The sequence below is a fragment of the Eubalaena glacialis genome, chromosome 10, assembly GCF_028564815.1.
Source record: "Eubalaena glacialis isolate mEubGla1 chromosome 10, mEubGla1.1.hap2.+ XY, whole genome shotgun sequence".
In the NCBI taxonomy this organism is placed as follows: Eukaryota; Metazoa; Chordata; class Mammalia; order Artiodactyla; family Balaenidae; genus Eubalaena; species Eubalaena glacialis.
In genome coordinates this window covers 70,811,914-70,830,926 of record NC_083725.1, presented here as the reverse complement: position 1 = coordinate 70,830,926, position 19,013 = coordinate 70,811,914, and the positions used below count along the sequence as shown (strand labels likewise).

Genomic DNA, 19,013 nt, shown 5'->3' with positions numbered 1-19,013 from the left:
TTAGGATGGGACAAGAGTGAAACCTCTCTCATAAAGACACACAGTGACTGGAGAACGAGGTCAATGTGTTCTTGCCTCTGGGGCCCACACTGGCTTAGACATCCCAGTCCTGCGGTGCTTTCTGGTCACAGCTGTCAACAAGGAAAGGAAACAAATGCAGTCCCCACCCCAGCATGCAGCTTCACGTGAGAGGCTGGAGAGGGATGTGGCACAAACTCACATGCTGTCAATGATCCTGAGGAAGACGCTGCAGTCCTGGAGCTGCAGCACGGCCTCCACGGGGTCAGCCACGTGTAGACTGTTCACCTGCGAGGCAAAGGGAAGAGCCTGGTGAAACTGTCATAAGTGCAAGAAGCCCCGGCAGGGGGCAGGGGGGCATTCCACTCCCTTCCCCAGGTGTTCACAATTCTGTTTGTTCCAACTGTCTATAGTTGTAACTAAAGGAATGAGAGAACAGGTGATTCTAGGACTTTTAACTTCCAACTCATCCACTAACAGCCACCTGAATGCCGCCATCAGAGTCCTTCCTTTGGCTTCAACTAAATAAGAGCTTAAATTCTCCCAGAATGTTCCAGCACTTGGAGTGTACTTTAAATATAATTAGGCATAAAATGGTTCTACAAGAGTACTGATAGTTTCTAGAAGAAAATCGTACCACCACTACCTCTGGAGAGAGGAACTTGATGGCTGGGAGTTGAGGTAGGAAAAAGGCTTTTTATACTATAGCCCTTTGTATCTCTTGAATGGTTACATTATAAACCTTTGTAGCTCAAATTTTTACATTACAGCCCTTTGTATATCTTGAATTTTATAGCTCTTGAAATTTGAATTTTGCGTCTACTCAAAATTTACATTATATACTACGTATATTTTATATACTCCCACACAGATATAAAATCTTGTGATTGATGCATTTTAAAATTCTTTCCAGACATGAAACTTCAGCTGAGGCAGGGAGAAATGATGAGGGAACAAGATAATAAGAAGGAGGGAGGAAGGGAAAGAAAAGCTAGGAACCCCAAAGAAAAACTTGTCAATTCTGATCCAATGGCCTCTCCCTTTCCTTGCCTTCAGGCAGACATTCATCTAAATCAGTCTTTCCCACTAGAAAGTTCACCAGCAGTCACATGCAAATGAATCAGGTACACAGGTTATTCAACAAGCATATATGGTTGACTTCTACAGGAAAACCTCATGAATTCCACAGGTACCAAGTTCAGAAGCCCGGGCTGAAGTTCACCTTTGTAGTACCTTATTAGGAAGGAAGGGTCTGCTAAGTCAATCAATCACATATGCAAGACTGAGGGAGAAGGAAGACTTATCCTGCTTTACAAGTTATTTTTAAAAACTTCAGCATAGTGGTTATGCACAAACGAGTAGATTCTATTTATAAATGTGTTCTTTATTTTTTTTAATTGAAGTATAGCTGATTTACAATATCCTGTTAGTTTCATAGTGATTCAGTATTTTTGCAGATTATCCTCCATTATAGGTTATTACAAGATAATAGGTATAATTCCCTGTGCTATACCATATACCCTTGTTGCTTATCTATTTATGTGTAGTAGTTTTGTATCTGTTAATCCCTTACCCCTAATGTGTCCCTCCCACTTAAATGTGCTCTTCAACAGGCACTGGGCTGGGGGCTCCCAGACAAGGATTTTTGAGTCCAGCTCCTCCACTAACTTGCCAGGAACCTTTGATATCAACTTTGTTTCTTTCTGTGACTGTTTTCTCACTTGTCAAACTTATCTACCTTAAAGGACCAGTGTGTGTTCAAATGGGATTGTGAATGCAAGAACACATTACGAAATAAAAGTACTAAATGCAAAGCACTATTATGGTTATGAAGTAGATCCAGCAACACTTCTACTTCTTAGCAGTTAAATTAGCTGACTGCACTGGAGGATCATGAGGATTTAAAAAAAAAAAAAAAAAATCAGTGATTCAGCTACAGAAATGATAGTACTTATTTCCATTAAATAATTTTATATTAGAAAAACTTCTAGATAAATCTAAATTAAAATAGGTTGAGGGACTTCCCTGGTGGCGCAGTGGTTAAGAATCCGCCTGCCAATGCAGGGGACATGGGTTCGAGCCCTGGTCCGGGAAGATCCCACATGCCGCAGAGCAACTAAGCCTGGGAGCCACAACTACTGAGCCTGCACTCTAGACCTCGCAAGCCAAGACTACTGAAGCCCGTGCACCTAGAGCCCGTGCTCCGCAACAAGAGAAGCCACCGCAATGAGAAGCCCGCGCACCACAACGAAGAGTAGCCCCTGCTTGCTGCCAACTAGAGAAAGCCTGCGCGCAGCAACGAAGACCCAATGCAGCCAAAAATAAATAAATTTACTAAAAAATTTTTTAAAAAATAGGTTGAAAGTAAAAAAAAATTTTAAGTGCAGAATATAAAATATGACCTCTCACTGGACTCTTAAAGATAATAATTTATACCACCTTTGGGGGGGTGCTTAATCTAATTAGAAAAGGCCAGTGTGAATTTTCTAGGAAGACTGAATATTCCAGGCCAAGGTCCCTTTCTACCTGCTGAAAATGAAGAGACTGCACGACTTAAGCATCCAAAAACCATCTTCTTTTAATATCTGCAATCTAGGTAAAACATTCAAGGGCTGTGAATGCTCAGTTCGCTAACAAGATTGAAAAAAATCGTACCAGTTAGCTGATTTAAAATCACTTAAGGAATCTGGATTCATCTCATACCAATTAAGTAATAATCCAGCAACAGTTTCTTTCATGGATATAAAAATGTATTTTCTTCCTGTGCATTATTTTGCTCTCAAATGATAAATCATTTTAAAGTTGAAGAAGTGAAGAAGCTCCTTTATCTCTAGTCAGGGTATAAAACGTGAGTGAGGACCAAGCTCACTGAAGAATTGCCTGTAAGGCTTTCCGGGTCATTTAAGGTTGCTGAATCTTTTTTTTTTTTTTTTTTTAATAAATTTATTTATTTGATTTTGGCTGTGTTGGGTCTTCGTTGCTGCACGCGGGCTTTCTCTAGTTGCGGCGAGCGGGGGCTACTCTTCGTTGCGGTGCGTGGACCATTCATTGCAGTGGCTTCTCTTGTTGCGGAGCACGGGCTCTAGGGCAGGAGCGCTCAATAGCTGTGGCTCGCGGGCTCTAGAGTGCAGGCTCAGGAGTCGTGGCGCACGGGCTTAGTTGCTCCGCGGCATGTGGGATCTTCCCGGACCAGGGCTCAAACCCGTGTTCCCTGCATTGGCAGGCGGATTCTTAACCACTTCGCCACCAGGGAAGTCCCAAAGGTTGTTGAATCTTAAAGTTCCCTATATTCCCTATAACAATATACTCATTATAATTGCTGGGTACAGAATAACTTCAAGCCATACTTTAAGTTAAATAAAATATAAATTTATTTTTACATTAGAAAATAAATTACTGAAAATTTGGAAAACAGAAAAACTCCACTCACTAGTATTTTAATACATGCACTTTCAGCATTTTGATATATTTCTTTCTAGTCTTTTTTCCTAAGTCATTTTTTTAAAAAATCACAGTTGTGATTGTCATATGCGTGTGTTCTATGCCACTCTTCTCGCTACCAAGCATTATTCCATGTTGCTACAGTGTCATAAAATCCACTTTAGCTGCCTAACTTTTGTTTAAACTGGAAGATTATATCTAACTATATTTTAATATATTAATGCATGTTCATTGTGATTTTTGAGAAAAGTATACAAGTATCTGCTGTTAAATAAAACTAGTCTTGTGTCTGTTTTTCTCTGTAAAGGTAGTAGTCACTATAAAAACAAGCCTAGGACCAAAATAAATAAACTGATAAACTTAAAACAACGTGACTAAAGGATCCCCTAATATTCAGTTAATCTACTGAACTAGACACAGAGACACAATCCAACCAGCCTTCTCCTGGGGAAGAGGAGGAAGAGATAATGTTTCTAATACAGACATAAAACACTGAAATGTAAATATAAATATAAAACATCCATTTTAAACTGTACAACTAAAGTTTGCATCTATTTCAGAAACTGAAGACTAAGGATGCACATTTTGTACGCTAAATACATACTTCCTGACTACAGATTTGACAGTGATTAAAGACCCTGTTTTATTAAACCCCCACCCTCCTTGGAAATTAAAAATTCATTTCCTTTAAAAATTCTATAATTCTTTCTTGAAGTTGGCTCTTTAATTGGCCCTGATTGGTCAATAGTCAGGGTGACTACTAAAATACCCTTTACCAAATAGCATACCCAGGCAATATTTTATTTATTTATTTTTTATTTTTTTGGCTGCTCTGTGCAGCATGCGGAATCTTAGTTCCCCAACCAGGGATCAAACCCGTGCTGCCGGCAGTGGAAGTGCAGACTCTTAACCACTGCACTGCCAGGGAAGTCCCCCAGGCAATATTTTAATATTTAAGTGCTTTTTACAGACATTATCTTATTATCCTCACAATAATGATTATTATTTTATTTTTAGAATATATTAAAAAAATTGTTTTTATTTCCATTTTAATAATGAGGTGCTGAGAGACTAAGTAACTTGTCTTGGGTCACACAGGCTAGAGCAATGATTCTAAGCTGGTCTGTCTGACTCTAAGGCCCATGCGTGTCATCATTACACTCCGTGGCCTCTTCTGTTTCTCTGTAGTTCCCAATGCTCAGCATTATTTTTTCATTTGCCATTGTCTTGGGCAGAAGTACATGAAAAGACCTAGCAGAAGAATTTTGGTGAAGTAATCAAGAAGGCACCAAGAGGACAATGGAAGCTCACAGAAACATGGTAAGGAGAGCCAGGAGAACCTTGCCCTGAGATTAAAGGCCTTTCAAGACAAAAGTCCCTACACGCCACTGAAATTCAGTGTCAACGCTTTTTCAGAAACATGCACAAGGAAATGCACAAAAAACGGGTTTCCATGCTGCTCTGCAGCCACCCTTCCCATGACCAAAAAGGAATAATATACCTCAGAGAAGCCTTTTCTAAGCTACACAAGTTGTGGATCACATGTCAGCAGCAACATCACTGAAAATAATAAAAGTTAAAAACTAAGGGGAAAGGCAAAGGAAAACTGTATTTCCTTTGTCTGGAGAGGAGAAGACTCTACATAGCCCTGACTCCTAGAAAACTCCTTTCTCACCTCTCCCAAGCCTCCTGGAAAAGTCTGGCATACAAAGGAGAGGAAGACCACTCACCCAAGAGAGGAGTGCAGCTGCCCGGGTGGCATGGAGCGTCATCTTGCTGAAACCAGACGGTCACCCCGATGCACCTGGAACCCAAGAGAAGAGGCAGTACAGTTAATTATATCAGATATCCACGATGAAGGAAGGGGGGGAAATGGTTTCACTTATCGGCTCTGAACACTTAAATAAGTCACTCTTCACTTGGCACTTAATCTACCAAGGGACCATGGGAGTTTTTAGAAAGCTCAGAGTACACATCAAAATTACTATAAAACTTACTCTGTCACAGCTGACAATAAAGAACCCTGCATTTAATTCAATGTCCACAAGCTCTACACACAATCTCTCTGTCCCTTAGAAAATACAACATTCAAAGCTGGACTTCAACCCTACTCTTTGGGATGTGGTGCCCTTAAAACATGGAACAAACATGGTTTTTCAGACACACCTAGGTGTGAATGTTGATTCCATGTGACCATGGTCTTGTGACCTTGGACAAGTACCATAACTTCTTTTCGTCTCAGTTTCCTCATCTGCAAAATGGGACCTGCAAAAACCTCTCTGGGTTAGTGATGCTTCAAGATAAAGCAAACAGCACAGTACCTGGCACACAGTAGGTATTCAATAAATGATCACTGTTCTTAAGCAAAAAGGTTGATTTCTGGCTCTTTCTGCAGGTCCCCAAAGTCTACCTAATAAACAATAACCAAGTCCTTGGGGGAAACCACTTCAAATTCTGGATTTTTATATCTCCCACAAAAATGTCAAAGACGTATTTCAAATGGGAGACTGGATGAAGCCAAATCCAATTCTGGCGGAGATCCCATGGGACATTTAATGAAAGATTAGGTACTGGTCCTGGTATTCTTACGCCAATTTCCCTTCCCCGTGGGAATCAGCCATCTGCCTGCTAACCTGCTCAAGAGACCACGGACATGGTGACTAAATATTCCCCAACACCTCTTAGCAGGCCCCCATAATTCCCACAAATCTTTCTGGGAGTAATCAGCCCCACCACCTGCCTCCTACTGCCACAGGTGTGCTAAGTTTGTCACTACTCCAGTAGAAGAAGGAACAAGAGTGGTAAGAGCCGCATCACCTATAACTCTCCCCACATATCAGCATCTCCAAGGTGTGGGTTCTGTGGAACCAACATTTGCTAAGTACTTTCTGAATACAAAGTGCTGGGGATAAGAAAGACACCATTCTTGTCCATAAAGTGCTCACTGTCTAATAGGGGAAAGAGATACATAAATCTAATAATCCACTACCCATCATCTCTTGAGGCCTTCCTATGCAAGTGTACTCTGCTTTATCAACCAACCAAAAAGGTTATTTTCTTAGTCCTTACATATGTTCATCCTGTGCTGGAAGCTTCGTGGGAAATGGGAGACAATGACATGGTCCCTGCTTTGAAGGGCTTACAGCATGGTGAGGAGTAAAGTTAAACATACAAGAAGCGGACTTCCCAGGGCTTCCCTGGTGGTGCAGTGCTTAAGAATCCGCCTGCCAATGCAGGAGGCACGGGTTCAAGCCCTGGTCCGGGAAGATCCCACATGCCGCAGAACAACTAAGACCATGCGCCACAACTACTGAGCTTGTGCTCTAGAGCCCATGAGCCACAACTACTGAGCCCATGTGCCACAACTACTGAAGCCTGCGTGCCTAGAGCCCATGCTCCCAACAAGAGAAGCCACCACAATGAGAAGCCTGCACACCACAACGAAGAGTAGCCCCCGCTCACCACAACCAGAGAAAAGCCTGCGTGCAGCAACGAAGACCCAACGCAGCCAAAAATAAAATAAAATAAATTTATTAAAAAAAAAAAAGAAGCGGACTTCCCTGGTGGCGCAGTGGTTAAGAATCCGCCCGCCAATGCAGGGGACACAGGTTCGAGTCCTGGTCTAGGAAGATCCCACATGCCACTGAGCAACTAAGCCTGTGCACCACAACTACTGAGCCTGCACTCTACAGCCCGCGAGCAACAACTACTGAAGCCCGCGCATGCGCCTAGAGCCCGTGCTCCACAACAAGGGAAGCCACTGCAATGAGAAGCCCGCGCACCACAACGAAGAGTAGCCCCTGCTCACCGCAGCTAGAGAAAGCCCGTGGGCAGCAACGAAGACCCAACGCAGCCAAAAATAAAATAACTTTAAAAAACATACGAGAAGCATGAAATAATAGAAGAAAATAATTAAATGCTTAATATAACTAAATGCTAATTATAATTAATTGCTTCCTGACCCTGCAAAACCCAACGTGATTCCACCTGTCATACAAACATCACAGTCTTGGAAATGAGCCAATTCACCTAGGCTTTGGCAAAAGCAAGTGAAGTGATTAAGGGAGTTCTCAGGACGGCAGAGAAGCAAAGGGGCCTATGTTTTCCTCAGTTTTGGATGATTTTCATCCAGCATGGCCTATCTGTGGGCACTGACTGCCTTGCTCCCTAGGTAGGATGAAGGCAGATAAGTCTCAACTACTGCACTGCAAAAAGGCTTTTCTGGTGGTTGGCCAACCTAAAGTTAGAAGGACCATGCTTGGCCCTTGGAGTGAAGGCAGAAATGTCCAGATGCTCTACTGGGGCTTCTCTGGGGTGGGGGGGGGAAAGGTCTGAGCAACTCAGGAACAAGGGAAATGAGGCCCAGATCACCTCCCTGTCATCCCCACTGCTGCCTCTAGACTCGCTATCCTTTTGGTGAGGCCCAAAACTTCAGTCAAATTTTATTTGCAACCGGAGGTAGATCTTGCCCCCTCTGAGAGATTCCACAGCTGTGTTACTAAAAATGATCTGACCAACCTCTTCCCTTTATCTCAGAGGCAAAACATACAACCCTTATGTCCTCCCAGGGGAGCCTGTCTAAAACTGGTGTCAAGGCCAAATGCCTTCTTCTGTGCTCCCCAGGCACAGGAACAGGCAGAATCCAATACTCAACATGAGGCAAGACCTTATCAGCTCAAATCCCATAGAGGGGCACTTTCTCAGAGACAGGACACTTTTAGGGCTTTTAGGGCAGCCCAGCCCTTCACTCTTCTCCAGGTAATGAATGACTGAAGCCAGTGGCACAGCTAGTCCTCGGCACTGGGACTACAACTTTAAGCAGGCCTTGGCTTGGAACCTAGGGCGCCCAGCCAGAGCACCATCCTCCACACCCTCCCCCTGAAATCTGAGGCAGGCCCCACCCAGAAGACTGGGTGATGGTGACTGAAAAACAGATCCCCGCAACTGTAGCCTGGAACCATTTCACACAAGGGTCTGCTAAGATTCACCCCCAACTGAAACAGGCAACTCCTCATCCCCACCACCCCCGATCAACAAACAAAATCTCAAAATGCAGGCCCTCTGTGGACACGTTCAGAGTTCCTACCTACCTCTTTCTTTGAAAAGAAGTGCCCCATAAGAGAAGGCACCCTCTCTTTTCTCCGGGCTCAAGAAGGAACCAAGACACAGAAGCAGCTGCCTTATAAACGAAAGGCCTTGCATCCTCTTTACATTTTCAAAACTGACATAATATAACTCTCTCACATCAGCATCAATTCCCACATTTACAGTAACCCCTCTATGTTTCCAGAGAAGATATATCAGGACAAGGAACTTGACACTCAAGAGATACGCTGGCACCTGGACTGTACCCTCTCTGGGTCTTAAAGAGTTAAAACCTAGTCCTGGTTTCGTACCAGGGCTGAAGCTAATGCAAACCACCTGCTCAGATGCAAGGACCAGGACTGGAGGGTCAGGTTGCTGAGCTCTGGGGTCTGTTCTGGAAAAGCTTCAGTTTTAAGGGTTGACCAAGTGATAGGCCAAAGGCCAGAGGTCTGAGTTGTGGCAGCACTGCTCTCCTTACTCCCCGCCCCTCAACTTGGGTGCCAGCTCCTTTTGAGACCACCTCTTAGCCACTTACTGACCTCCTAAACACCAGCCCTACCCCAAGATAACACCAAAGTAATCTTTGGTCTCAGAGAGCTGTAGAACTATACTGATCACTCAGCCCACGGGCCCTTACCTCCCTCATTCTTTCAGGTGCTGGCTCCCATTCCCAGAATTTCAGGACCCAAAACCCACACAAACTCTCACCTCAAAGGTTCCTGCCCTAAGACCCACCCCCTCTCTACGGTGGGTTCCAAAGGCTCACAGGCTCACAACTCATAAGGGAAATGGCTTTTCCAATTCTGTGCCCACGTTCAATAGCAAGATTTACCACTACTTACCCAAACAGCCTGCCTGCCTGTAGCCATAAGCATTCCAAGCTCTGTATACCTTTCTAAAAGGGATACCACCACCATCTGAGAGACCGCCCCATCCAAAGAGTGAACACCCTAACCTTGAGGGCGTTCTCCTCTGACAGGTGAGGAGGCACAGTCAAGCAAGCACTCAGACCTCATCTGGTAGGTTACCCCAGAGCAGCCCAACAAAGGTCAAGCTATGCCATCACTGGCTAACTTGTCATAAGGAACAGGACAGGAAATATCTTGCTGGTACATCCCCTGGCTCCGAGGAGGTAGGGCCCAAGGACCAGCAGCTCCAAGAGAAGCCAAGGAAGGAAAAACACAATCCTTTTCAACCCCTGGGGACCTGAGGAGTTCTGAGCAGGATGTCTTGTGCAAGTCCAAAGAGGTTTTCTGCACCCCTGAGGTCAGGGCAAACCAGCTTGCTGGATGTATTCCCTGAGCCCTCTCAGGGGCTCACTGTGGACTCAGGCCTCCCCCTCTTCACACAGACCATCCCCTGTGTGTAGCCTAGAATTTGGCCCAGAGTCCTGGTGAGGAACACGAGAAGAATTGCAAGGGAAACCAAGGTTTCCCTGGTTTCTTCCAAGTGGCTTACTGTTATCACCCTTCCCCCCATGCTCTGGAGGGTCCAGATCAGAAGGCCGTGGGCACAAGGGCTGCAATCATGAACCAGATCTGGGGCCTAGAGCCACAGACTACACACGCACACCCAAGTTCACTCCAGCAGTTCATCAGCACCTGCCCCACTGCTATATTCACACCCCCCGGTCCCTACCGGCTGACGAAATGAACCTTTTCCACTCCCCACCACTGCGTACACACCCAGGCCTCTCTCGGGAATGGAGACGCTCCCCCGAGCTGTCTACAGCTCAACGTGCAGGCGCACACGCTTTCCCCCTCTGAACAAAAACACGCTGACATCTACACGAGGGGGGAAGAAAGCAACCCTTTGCTCTGAAAGGCGCCAACTCCCGGATGTTGGCAAGCTCTGCTCCCAGCGCCTGTTTCAGAGTGTTTACTTGCTCTCCCTCTCCTCTCCCTCCCCTTCAAGGATGGCGCAGGAAAGGGAGGTGAAGAGGGGAGTCCACCGCACCCCCTCCTCCATGTTTGAACAAAAACCCAGAGAAACAGTGAGGGAGAGAAAGTCTCAGCGCGGGGGTGGGGGTGGGGTGGGGGTGGGGGTGGGGGTGGGGGGTGGGGGGTGGCCTTACCAGACTCCCAAAGCCACACGTATCTACAGGTTCTAATCCGCCATTAGCACTTAAATCTTGAAAGGAGAGGAGGAAGGGGGGGTCTAGTGGAAAGTAACCCCACACACAAAAGAAAAGTTGTTGGTTTTCTTCTCAGCCTGGCAGGAGCGATCTTCCTGGCTGACAGCCAGAAGTGCGTCACAACCAGGAGTCTGCTTTCTTTAAAGGCGCAGCAAGCTTCCGCGATCCGCGAGCGCAGGCGAAGCAGGGAACTCTCAGCAAGGGGGGGAGGGGTGGCAGTCGGGGGCAAGGAGGAGGGGGCGCTGGAGCACTGGAGAGGTGGGGCTGCTAAGGCTTCGCCCGCAAACAAGAGACTAGGGCGCATGGGGGGTGGGGTGCGGGTGGGGGAGGAGCCGGCAGACAAAAGTACTGAACTGAAACACTGGCGAGAGCCAAAGCAAATTGTGGCGTAAACACACAAAACACACCTCACAGCGGCCTGCCTGACAAACCTGATATCCCCCGGACACTCCCCCTTTGCGCTCTTAAGACAGCAGTGACAGCCTGTCCATCTCTGGCCAGCAGCGGAAGGGTAGGCCACGGGCTGCCCTGATGATTAGATCAGCCCCGCCTGGCGGCGAGCAGGGCAGGGAGGAAGACCCGGGAACAGAGGCTTTGGAGAGCAAGCAAGACGCAAGCCCTTTTAAACGGGGGCAGCTTCCTGCTGGCTCCAGGGAGCGCTGCGTCTCTAAGCACACAGGCCCCTCGCACACAAAGCGCCGGCCTCCTTACGCGGGCGCCGCCGGCCCTGGGACATGGCCGCCCCCGAGCCCGTTCCCCGAGGGAATTTCTCCAGCCCGTACCTTCTGCGTGGCTTGGCCAGGCTGCTGCGCTGCGCCCGCTCCTCCCCCTCGGCCACCCAAACAAGGAGCCCGGGCAGACTGCGGCCCTGGAGCGCAGGCCTGCGCTGTCGTGACTGCGTGCTATTGTCGACTGCGGAATGGCCGCCAAAATCCCAGCTGTGCTGCCAGAACCTAATCCCCTGGTCCGCTGAGCATTTGTGGGGAGGGGCTGAGGGGCCAAGGCACGGGACCTAGTACGGCAGGCACTGGCTGAAGCCCCTTAACACACACAGGCACTGGGAACCAGCGCCGCCATGGCCGAAAAGAAAAGATGTCTGACTCTTAGAAAACAAAACCACCGCGTTTACACCCGTTAAACAGTGACCCCCACCAAGACCGCGAGAGAAACCCACCAGTCATCAGGAAGCCCCTCATCGTCCACTTACACCACAAACATTTATTAAGCACCTACTGTACAAAAGGTACTGCTGGAGGACATTTTAGAGAGCATACAAAGGTGAATTAAACCCAGCATCTATGCTAAGGTGGATTATAATTCTAAGAAATGTGACTTGAAATTGTATTTCAAGACAGCATGTGCTAACTCTCACAAAAAGATACAAAAATTCTAACCAGTTGAGAATAGGGAAGGACTAAAAACTAAGTGATATTTTAATCTGGATCTTAAAACACATAGGTAGAACTTGCCCAGATGGAAATGGAGAGAGAAGTAAGGAAGAAGGGAAAGCAGAAAGAAGGTGTGGAAGTAGTGGAGGAACAGACTTGAAGGGGGAATTGGGGTAAGAGTTGGAGAATCTTAAACTTCAAGAAATCGAATTAAAATCTGGACGTTTATTTTGTTGTTTGTTTTTAGCATAGAGATGTGGTGTGATGAGAAGTGTGCTATGAGAAATTATTCTGGTATATAAATGAATGAGACTAGCAGCAGGGAGGTGGGTCAGAAGGCTGCCACAACAGGCAGGAGACAGGTGATGAGGACATGGGGGGGTAAGGTAAGAGAAAGTGCAAAGAAGGGGAATGAGAGACACGGTGGAGACAGGATGAAGAGAAGGGAATGACTGGAAGCAGAGGAAGGAATTATAAAAAAGAAAGTGTGAGGGATGGTGGGGAGGACAGAGAGGCCATATATAGAATTAAAATAAGTGTAAAAATGCTAGGGATCATGTTAGAACAAGAGAGAAAACAAGGTGCAATAAATAGCAGCTAATGCTTACTGAGTACATACTATGTGCCAAGCACTGTTCTGCTGGCCTAATGTGTGTTAACTCATAAATCTGAAAAACTCCCTTCGTAAAGTAGATACTATCATCACTCATCTTTACAGTGAAGAAACTGAGCCACAGAGATAAAATAATTTGCCCAAGATCACACAGCTCATGAATGGCAGGACTCTGATACCACTTGCTGCTCTGTCACCCTGGCAAGTAACCTGAGTCTCAGTATTCCTATTTGTAAAACAAGGATAAACATACTTATTTTATAATATTGTGATGAGGATTAAATAACATCTATAAGATGCCCAACACACTGGCTAGCACATAAGGCACAGGGTGGTACTTAACAAAGGTTAATTCCTACTTAGGCATTTTGGCCTCTTGTCACCAAGGTGTCCAAGCAGAAGTTGGCTCACCATTTGTCAGGGAAGCTAGTGGGGTGCTCCTCCCTGAAAGAGATTAGATCCTCAGGATGCTTGCTTTCCTTCCATCAGTCTGCCTCTATGGATTTTACTTTAAGGGCAGCTTAAACGTCAGCAACTCAAATATTAACGGATAACAGTGGTTATCTTGGGGAGGAGTTAGATTTTAGGGGACTTTCTACAATATATGTTTCTTTTTATGTTTGAATTTAATTTTAATAACCATGTATTACATTGGTGATCAGAAAAATGTGTCTATATTCTGCATTTGTCACTTGTACTGATTTAACTGTATATGCAGGGAAGTCTTGTTTTCACATCTAGAATGTAAATTCCTCAAGGGCATAACCAGTTCCATCTCTCTATGATCCCCCATAGTACCTAGCACACTAGGGCTCCTTGAATCTGTTCCATTGAACTACATCTGAATGGAAGGTTTCCAAATTCAGCCTTCTGGCCACCAGAGAACGACCGTGGTGAGTGGTGGAGATACCGTGGAGGGGGTCAGACCAAGGTCCATTGCTGCAGAGACCTCCCATGCCCCCGCTTCTTCTCCCAGGCAGGCCCTGTATCCTATTCCTATGGTATCACTTGCAGTCTGTGGTTAGCAATCGCTATTGGTATTCAAAGATGCACCAGGAAAGTAAACGCAAAGCAAAAAACAAAGCTTTTATAGAAAAGCAAAGTGGCAAACATAATTTAATGACAGGCACGATCAACACTCCAAAAAAGGTATGAGGTGAAAATAGGAGGCAGGCCTGCTAAAATCACCCTGGCTACATCTGGCACAGTGTCAGCCCTGCCGCTCCCTAGCACATGAAAGAATTGATACTGTGTCTCAAAAGAATACAAGAGGTTCTCCCCCCACCCTCCCTTGGCTCTAAACTCAAGGCAACAGCTTCCAGCTGTGCAGCCTCAGAGGCTCTGAACTCTCCTCTGGAACCTGTCCACCAGAGTTGCCAAGCTTGTGGGCCTGCTCCTCAGGACAGCCCAAGGAGCCGGCGGGGGGGCAGTTTCCCCAGCCTCTCCCTCCCCCACCACAGAGCCACCCCTCCCCTCCCCTCCCCTCCCATGGCAGCCAGCCGTCGGAACTTCCCCACCCCTCCTTCCAGCCTAGCCAGGCAATAGGCAGGCCACATGGCTCCTGCTGGATTCCACAGCCCCTGCTCACTGTCCAAAAGACTAAAAGGGATAAGAGTGGTAAAACCATTTTTAAAAGAAAGAGAGAGTGAAAGAAAAAGGAAGAAGGGAAAGAAAATGACACATAACACAAAATTTGGAATAGGCTTCAGATAGAGGTTGGAGGGGGTTGGTGATGGGTGCAGAATGCACAGGGTGTTTCAAAGGGCCTGGTAATATTACATCTCCTGAGCTGGGTGGTATATGGTGTATGCGTGTTTTATTATTCTTGTTTAAAATGTAAATGTTATAATTTTTTTTAAGTGTATTACAATTTTTATAAGTTTAAACAGAAGATGGGAAGGGAGAGATTCCCCTGAGACAGCTCTGGAATGGGTGGTTCTTAATACAAATAATTTGCCTGGCATTCAAGGCCCTCTATGACCTGACCCCGGTCTTACCTTCCAGAGTCATTTACTGCCCTTACCCAAACCCTCCACCCTGCCTGACTGGTCTTCTCACTATCTTCTGAAGTCCCTCTGAACCTCCTACCTCAGCCTACCAGCCTGGAAGGGAAGCTTTCACCGTAGGAAGCTGTAGGCTAAGGGCCAATGAGAGCCTCTCTCTCAGTCCCTACAGGCCCTCCCACGAGGAAAGCTGGCAGGAAAAAATTCTTAGGGATCCATTACCCTATGCAATGCCTTCTAGTCCCTCTTCTGCCACTTGAGGTCCTAGCATAATAAATACATAAAGACTATCATTATTGTTGCTGTTACTGTTGTAATTAATAGCTAACATTTAATGAGCACTTGGTATGTGCCAGACACTATACTAAACACTTCCGAGCTTTATTTCGTTCAATCCTCATAATAACCCAGTGACATAATAACCCAAAATACTATGATTATCACTATTTTACTGAAAAGGAAACTGAGAATTAGAAAGATTACATAACTTGCCTAAGGTCACAAAGAGTAAGTGTTAGAGGCAAAATTTGAGCCCACCTTGAGCCCAGGTCCCATCCTCTTACACTTACATGGTCATTTCATCTAATTCTCAGGACAATCTATAAGGTGGGTTTTATTACTAAAGATGAGGAAATCTGAGGCTCAGGAATTAAGTGACTTAGTCACATAAGTAGTGAGTTATCTATCTGGTCTCTGCACTATTGTCTATTGCTCTTGAATAAGCAATCATTGAATGAGTAAAAAACAGGTAGCACATTCTCAGTGGCTCAAAGAAGCCTTGTACTTCTACCTCCTAATAAAAATCAACTGTTTAATCAAAAACATTCAACAGTTCCAATTTCAAAAGTAACCACTAAAGATTTTTTTCTGAAGATGCAATAGCTTTACAAACATTAAAGGACAAAAACTCCTCTGAAGCAGCAAGCACAGAAGGAGAGTCTTCTACTAGAAGAGATGTTGACATATCTCAAGGGTGAGAAGCCATGGAGAAAGAAGGCTGCAGGAAATGCCATTGGCTGGAGGGAAGGACTAATATTTCAGAACCCTGACCTGGAGCTTATTCACCAGGCCTCATTCTCCCTCTCCAGAGGGTAATGGCAAAGTAATGAGGCAGTGTTGGTAAGCCTGATCTTTCTGGGGAGAAAAGCAGAGGGTAAATCAAAACACAGAGACAATTCATTATGACATCCAAGAGGCTCTACTCAGTTCTCCCTCAAGAACGTCTTTCTACAAAACGCCGAAGAACCTGTTCACCCTTTTTCATTGTCACAGAGGAGCAAATCGCTCTGTCCCTAAAGGCAACATATCTAGCACAGTGTTTGCTCACAAACACAGAACTGATGATAAGAAAGGTAAAAGAAACTAAAGGAACAGTTTTAATGTAAAGATTTGCAACTCCTGGAGACAGCCTTGCTAATGATGGAAAACACACTAGGTTTGCTGTTGGAAGCCCCAGAGGTAAATTGTATCAGCCACAGACTGTATTTGTGGCTTTAAGCAAGGCACTTGCCCTACCTTGGGTCTCAGTAAAAGAAGGTGAGGGTCAGATCATATCTAAAGTATCTCCAAAAATTTCCCATGATTCTTTCTCCAGGACACCATTCTCAACAACAAAAATCTTGCAATAGGGCTTCCCTGGTGGCGCAGTGGTTAAGAATCCGCCTGCCAATTCAGGGGACACGGGTGCAAGCCCTGGTCCAGGAAGATCCCACATGCCACGGAGCAACTAAGACCGTGCGCCACAACGACTGAGCCTGCGCCCTAGACCTACGAGCCACAACTACTGAAGCCCGTGTGCCACAACTACTGAAGCCTGCGCGCCTAGAGCCCGTGCTCCGCAACAAGAGAAGCCACCGCAATGAGAAGCCCGCGCACTACAACAAAGAGTAGCCCCCGCTCACCGCAACGAGAGAAAGCCTGCGCACAGCAACGAAGACCCAACGTAGCCAAAAATAAATTAATTAATTAATTTAAAAAAAAATCTTGCAATAAAATGAATTTCCTCAGAACGTGGTCAAAACCTCACCAGTTAGGGCTTCCTTCCCTCCAAAATTGCAAGTCCACTAGAAACAGGCAATTTGTCATCCTACTGGGTTCCACGCCCAAAGCGAGGCACATGTGGGTGTTTCATTAAGCCTGATGAGAGAAGGAGGTCCTTGGAAACTGGAAGTACCAACTTTGCATGGGGTACAATGAAAAGTGACTGGAGCTATACTTGACATTTAAAAGTTTCATAAATAAAAGCCACAGACAGGACTTCCCTGGTGGCGCAGTGGTTAAGAATCTGCCTGCCAATGCAGGAGACACGGGTTCGAGCCTTGGTCCGGGAAGATCCCACATGCCGTGGAGCAACTAAGCCCGTGAGCCACAACTACTGAGCCTGTGTGCCACAACTACTGAAGCCTGTGTGCCTAGAGCCTGTGCTCCGCAACAAGAGAAGCCACCGCAATGAGAAGGCCACGCACCACAACGAAGAGTAGCCCCCGCTCGCGGCAACTAGAGAAAGCCCACGCGCAGCAACGAAGACCCAACGCAGCCAAAAATAAATTTAAAAACAAATAAAATAAAAAATAATTTAAAAAAATAAAATAAAAGCCACAGTGAAAGTGCAATTTATAATTACATTTATCTAAACAGCCTAAAGAAAAGCAGCTTTCTATACCTGGTTAACAAATCACAGAATCTCAAGGATGAAAGAGACCTTAATGGTCTTCTAGTCCCCCCTTACATCCATGCGGGAATACACGTGACAACTTTGCTGAAGATTTCCTATCTTCTGCCTGAGACAGAAATATTTTTATTTATTTATTTATTTTTTTGGCTGTGTTGGGTCTTCATTGCTGTGCGCGGGCTTCTCATTGCAGTGGCTTCTCTTGTTGTGGAGCACGGGCTCTAGGCACGCGGGCTTCAGTAGTTGTGGCATGCGGGCTCAGTAGTTTTGCGGCTCGCGGGCTCTAGAGGGCAGGCTCAGTAGCTGTGGCGCACAGGCTTAGTTGCTCCACGGTGGGATCTTCCTGGACCAAGGCTCGAACCCGTGTGTCCCCTGCATTGGCAGGAGGATTCTTAACCACTACGCCACCAGGGAAGCCCGAGACAGAAATTTTACAACTTATTAGTATGCCTAAGCAAGGCCTGCCAATTTGAGACAACTTGTGATTTCAGAACATAAGCTTGGAGAACAGGGACCCTGCCCAGGATCTGGTTTGTTTCAAATAGGCTTTAAGTAGCCACAAAACTCAGAGGACATCTCTCTCTTTTCCCTTCTCTCCCTCTCTCCCACTCTCTCTTTCTCTGTCTTCCTCTTCCTCTCTCTATCTTCCATATCTCCACCTCCTACATAGCACTGAAACCTCTGTGTTTCTGGTTCAAATCCATTTCTCCTTCTACCACACCAGGATGACTTTAACCACTGATAGAAATGAACAAACACAAATATTAATAGGGGTTGGATTTCTGAATAGGATGCCAGATTGACTCAAGAACCAAACTTGTCAATATGTTACCAATAAGTAAAATAAATGGGACTAATGTCTAACATGGTCATGATAAAAAATAAAAAATTTTAAAAATTAAAAAACCCTAACATTTTAACAGAATTCAAGGATTTAAAGAAGGCTATGTCTCACATCTCAATTAATCCCCCCTAAATTTAGAACCCTAAAAGGCAAGCATGTTTATTACAATTTTATAACGAGGAACCTAAGCCTCAAAAAGAAGACAATACCTGCCTCAAGGTCAACCACCAAGGCTGCAGAACCAGAACTCAAGTCTAAATCCATGGCTCTCTCCAGCCTAACTCAGCTACATCCTGGACCTTTCTCATCAGCATAGACTTTTTTTTTTTTTTGGATCAAGCCATTTTATTGAGGGGCTTTGGGGGAGGGTCGAAAGGCTGGGAGGACAATGAGATCCAGCGTCCTTCTCCCAGCCAGGACCTTCGCTGCTTCACAGTCGCTGAAAGAGCATAGCCTTTTATTCATACAAAGCACTTAGGAAATCCTTGTTCAAACTGTTTCTGCTATAGCTCGAGAAATGCTCAAGGCAGGAATCATCTTCTCCATCCCTAAAGATACTAAGTAACTTGAACTGCAGTCGACAAAATAACATCCCATGTCTCTGGCATCACTGAGAAGTACAAAATTCCTCACAAGCAGTTTTCCTAAAAACTTCCTCCCTTTAGGACCAAACCCTTTTTTAAAAAAACTATTTGCAATACAAAGTCTCCAAAATGCATAAGATATGTTACTCTTTACTTGTAGTTAATGAAATTTAATCAGGGACATTCAACTATAAACATGAAACAAACACCTATAAATACTGTGCTGGGGACT

At 45.4% G+C, this 19,013-nt stretch overlaps 1 protein-coding gene across 10 annotated transcripts in view; it reads right to left on the bottom strand.

Moving 5' to 3' along the window:
* The window catches only part of NUMA1 (nuclear mitotic apparatus protein 1), a 73,316-nt gene that overhangs the window by 25,474 nt on the left and 28,829 nt on the right, over positions 1-19,013 (bottom strand). For 3 of the 10 annotated variants that reach the window (XM_061201320.1, XM_061201323.1, XM_061201322.1), the window contains exons 2-3: positions 5,190-5,263; positions 221-306 (exon numbers count right to left, since the gene is read on the bottom strand). In XM_061201320.1, coding sequence (XP_061057303.1) covers positions 221-306; positions 5,190-5,231 — 128 coding nt within the window. In that variant the 5' untranslated portion in view covers positions 5,232-5,263. The other 7 variants (XM_061201319.1, XM_061201328.1, XM_061201327.1 and 4 more) reach the window with 5 other exon arrangements.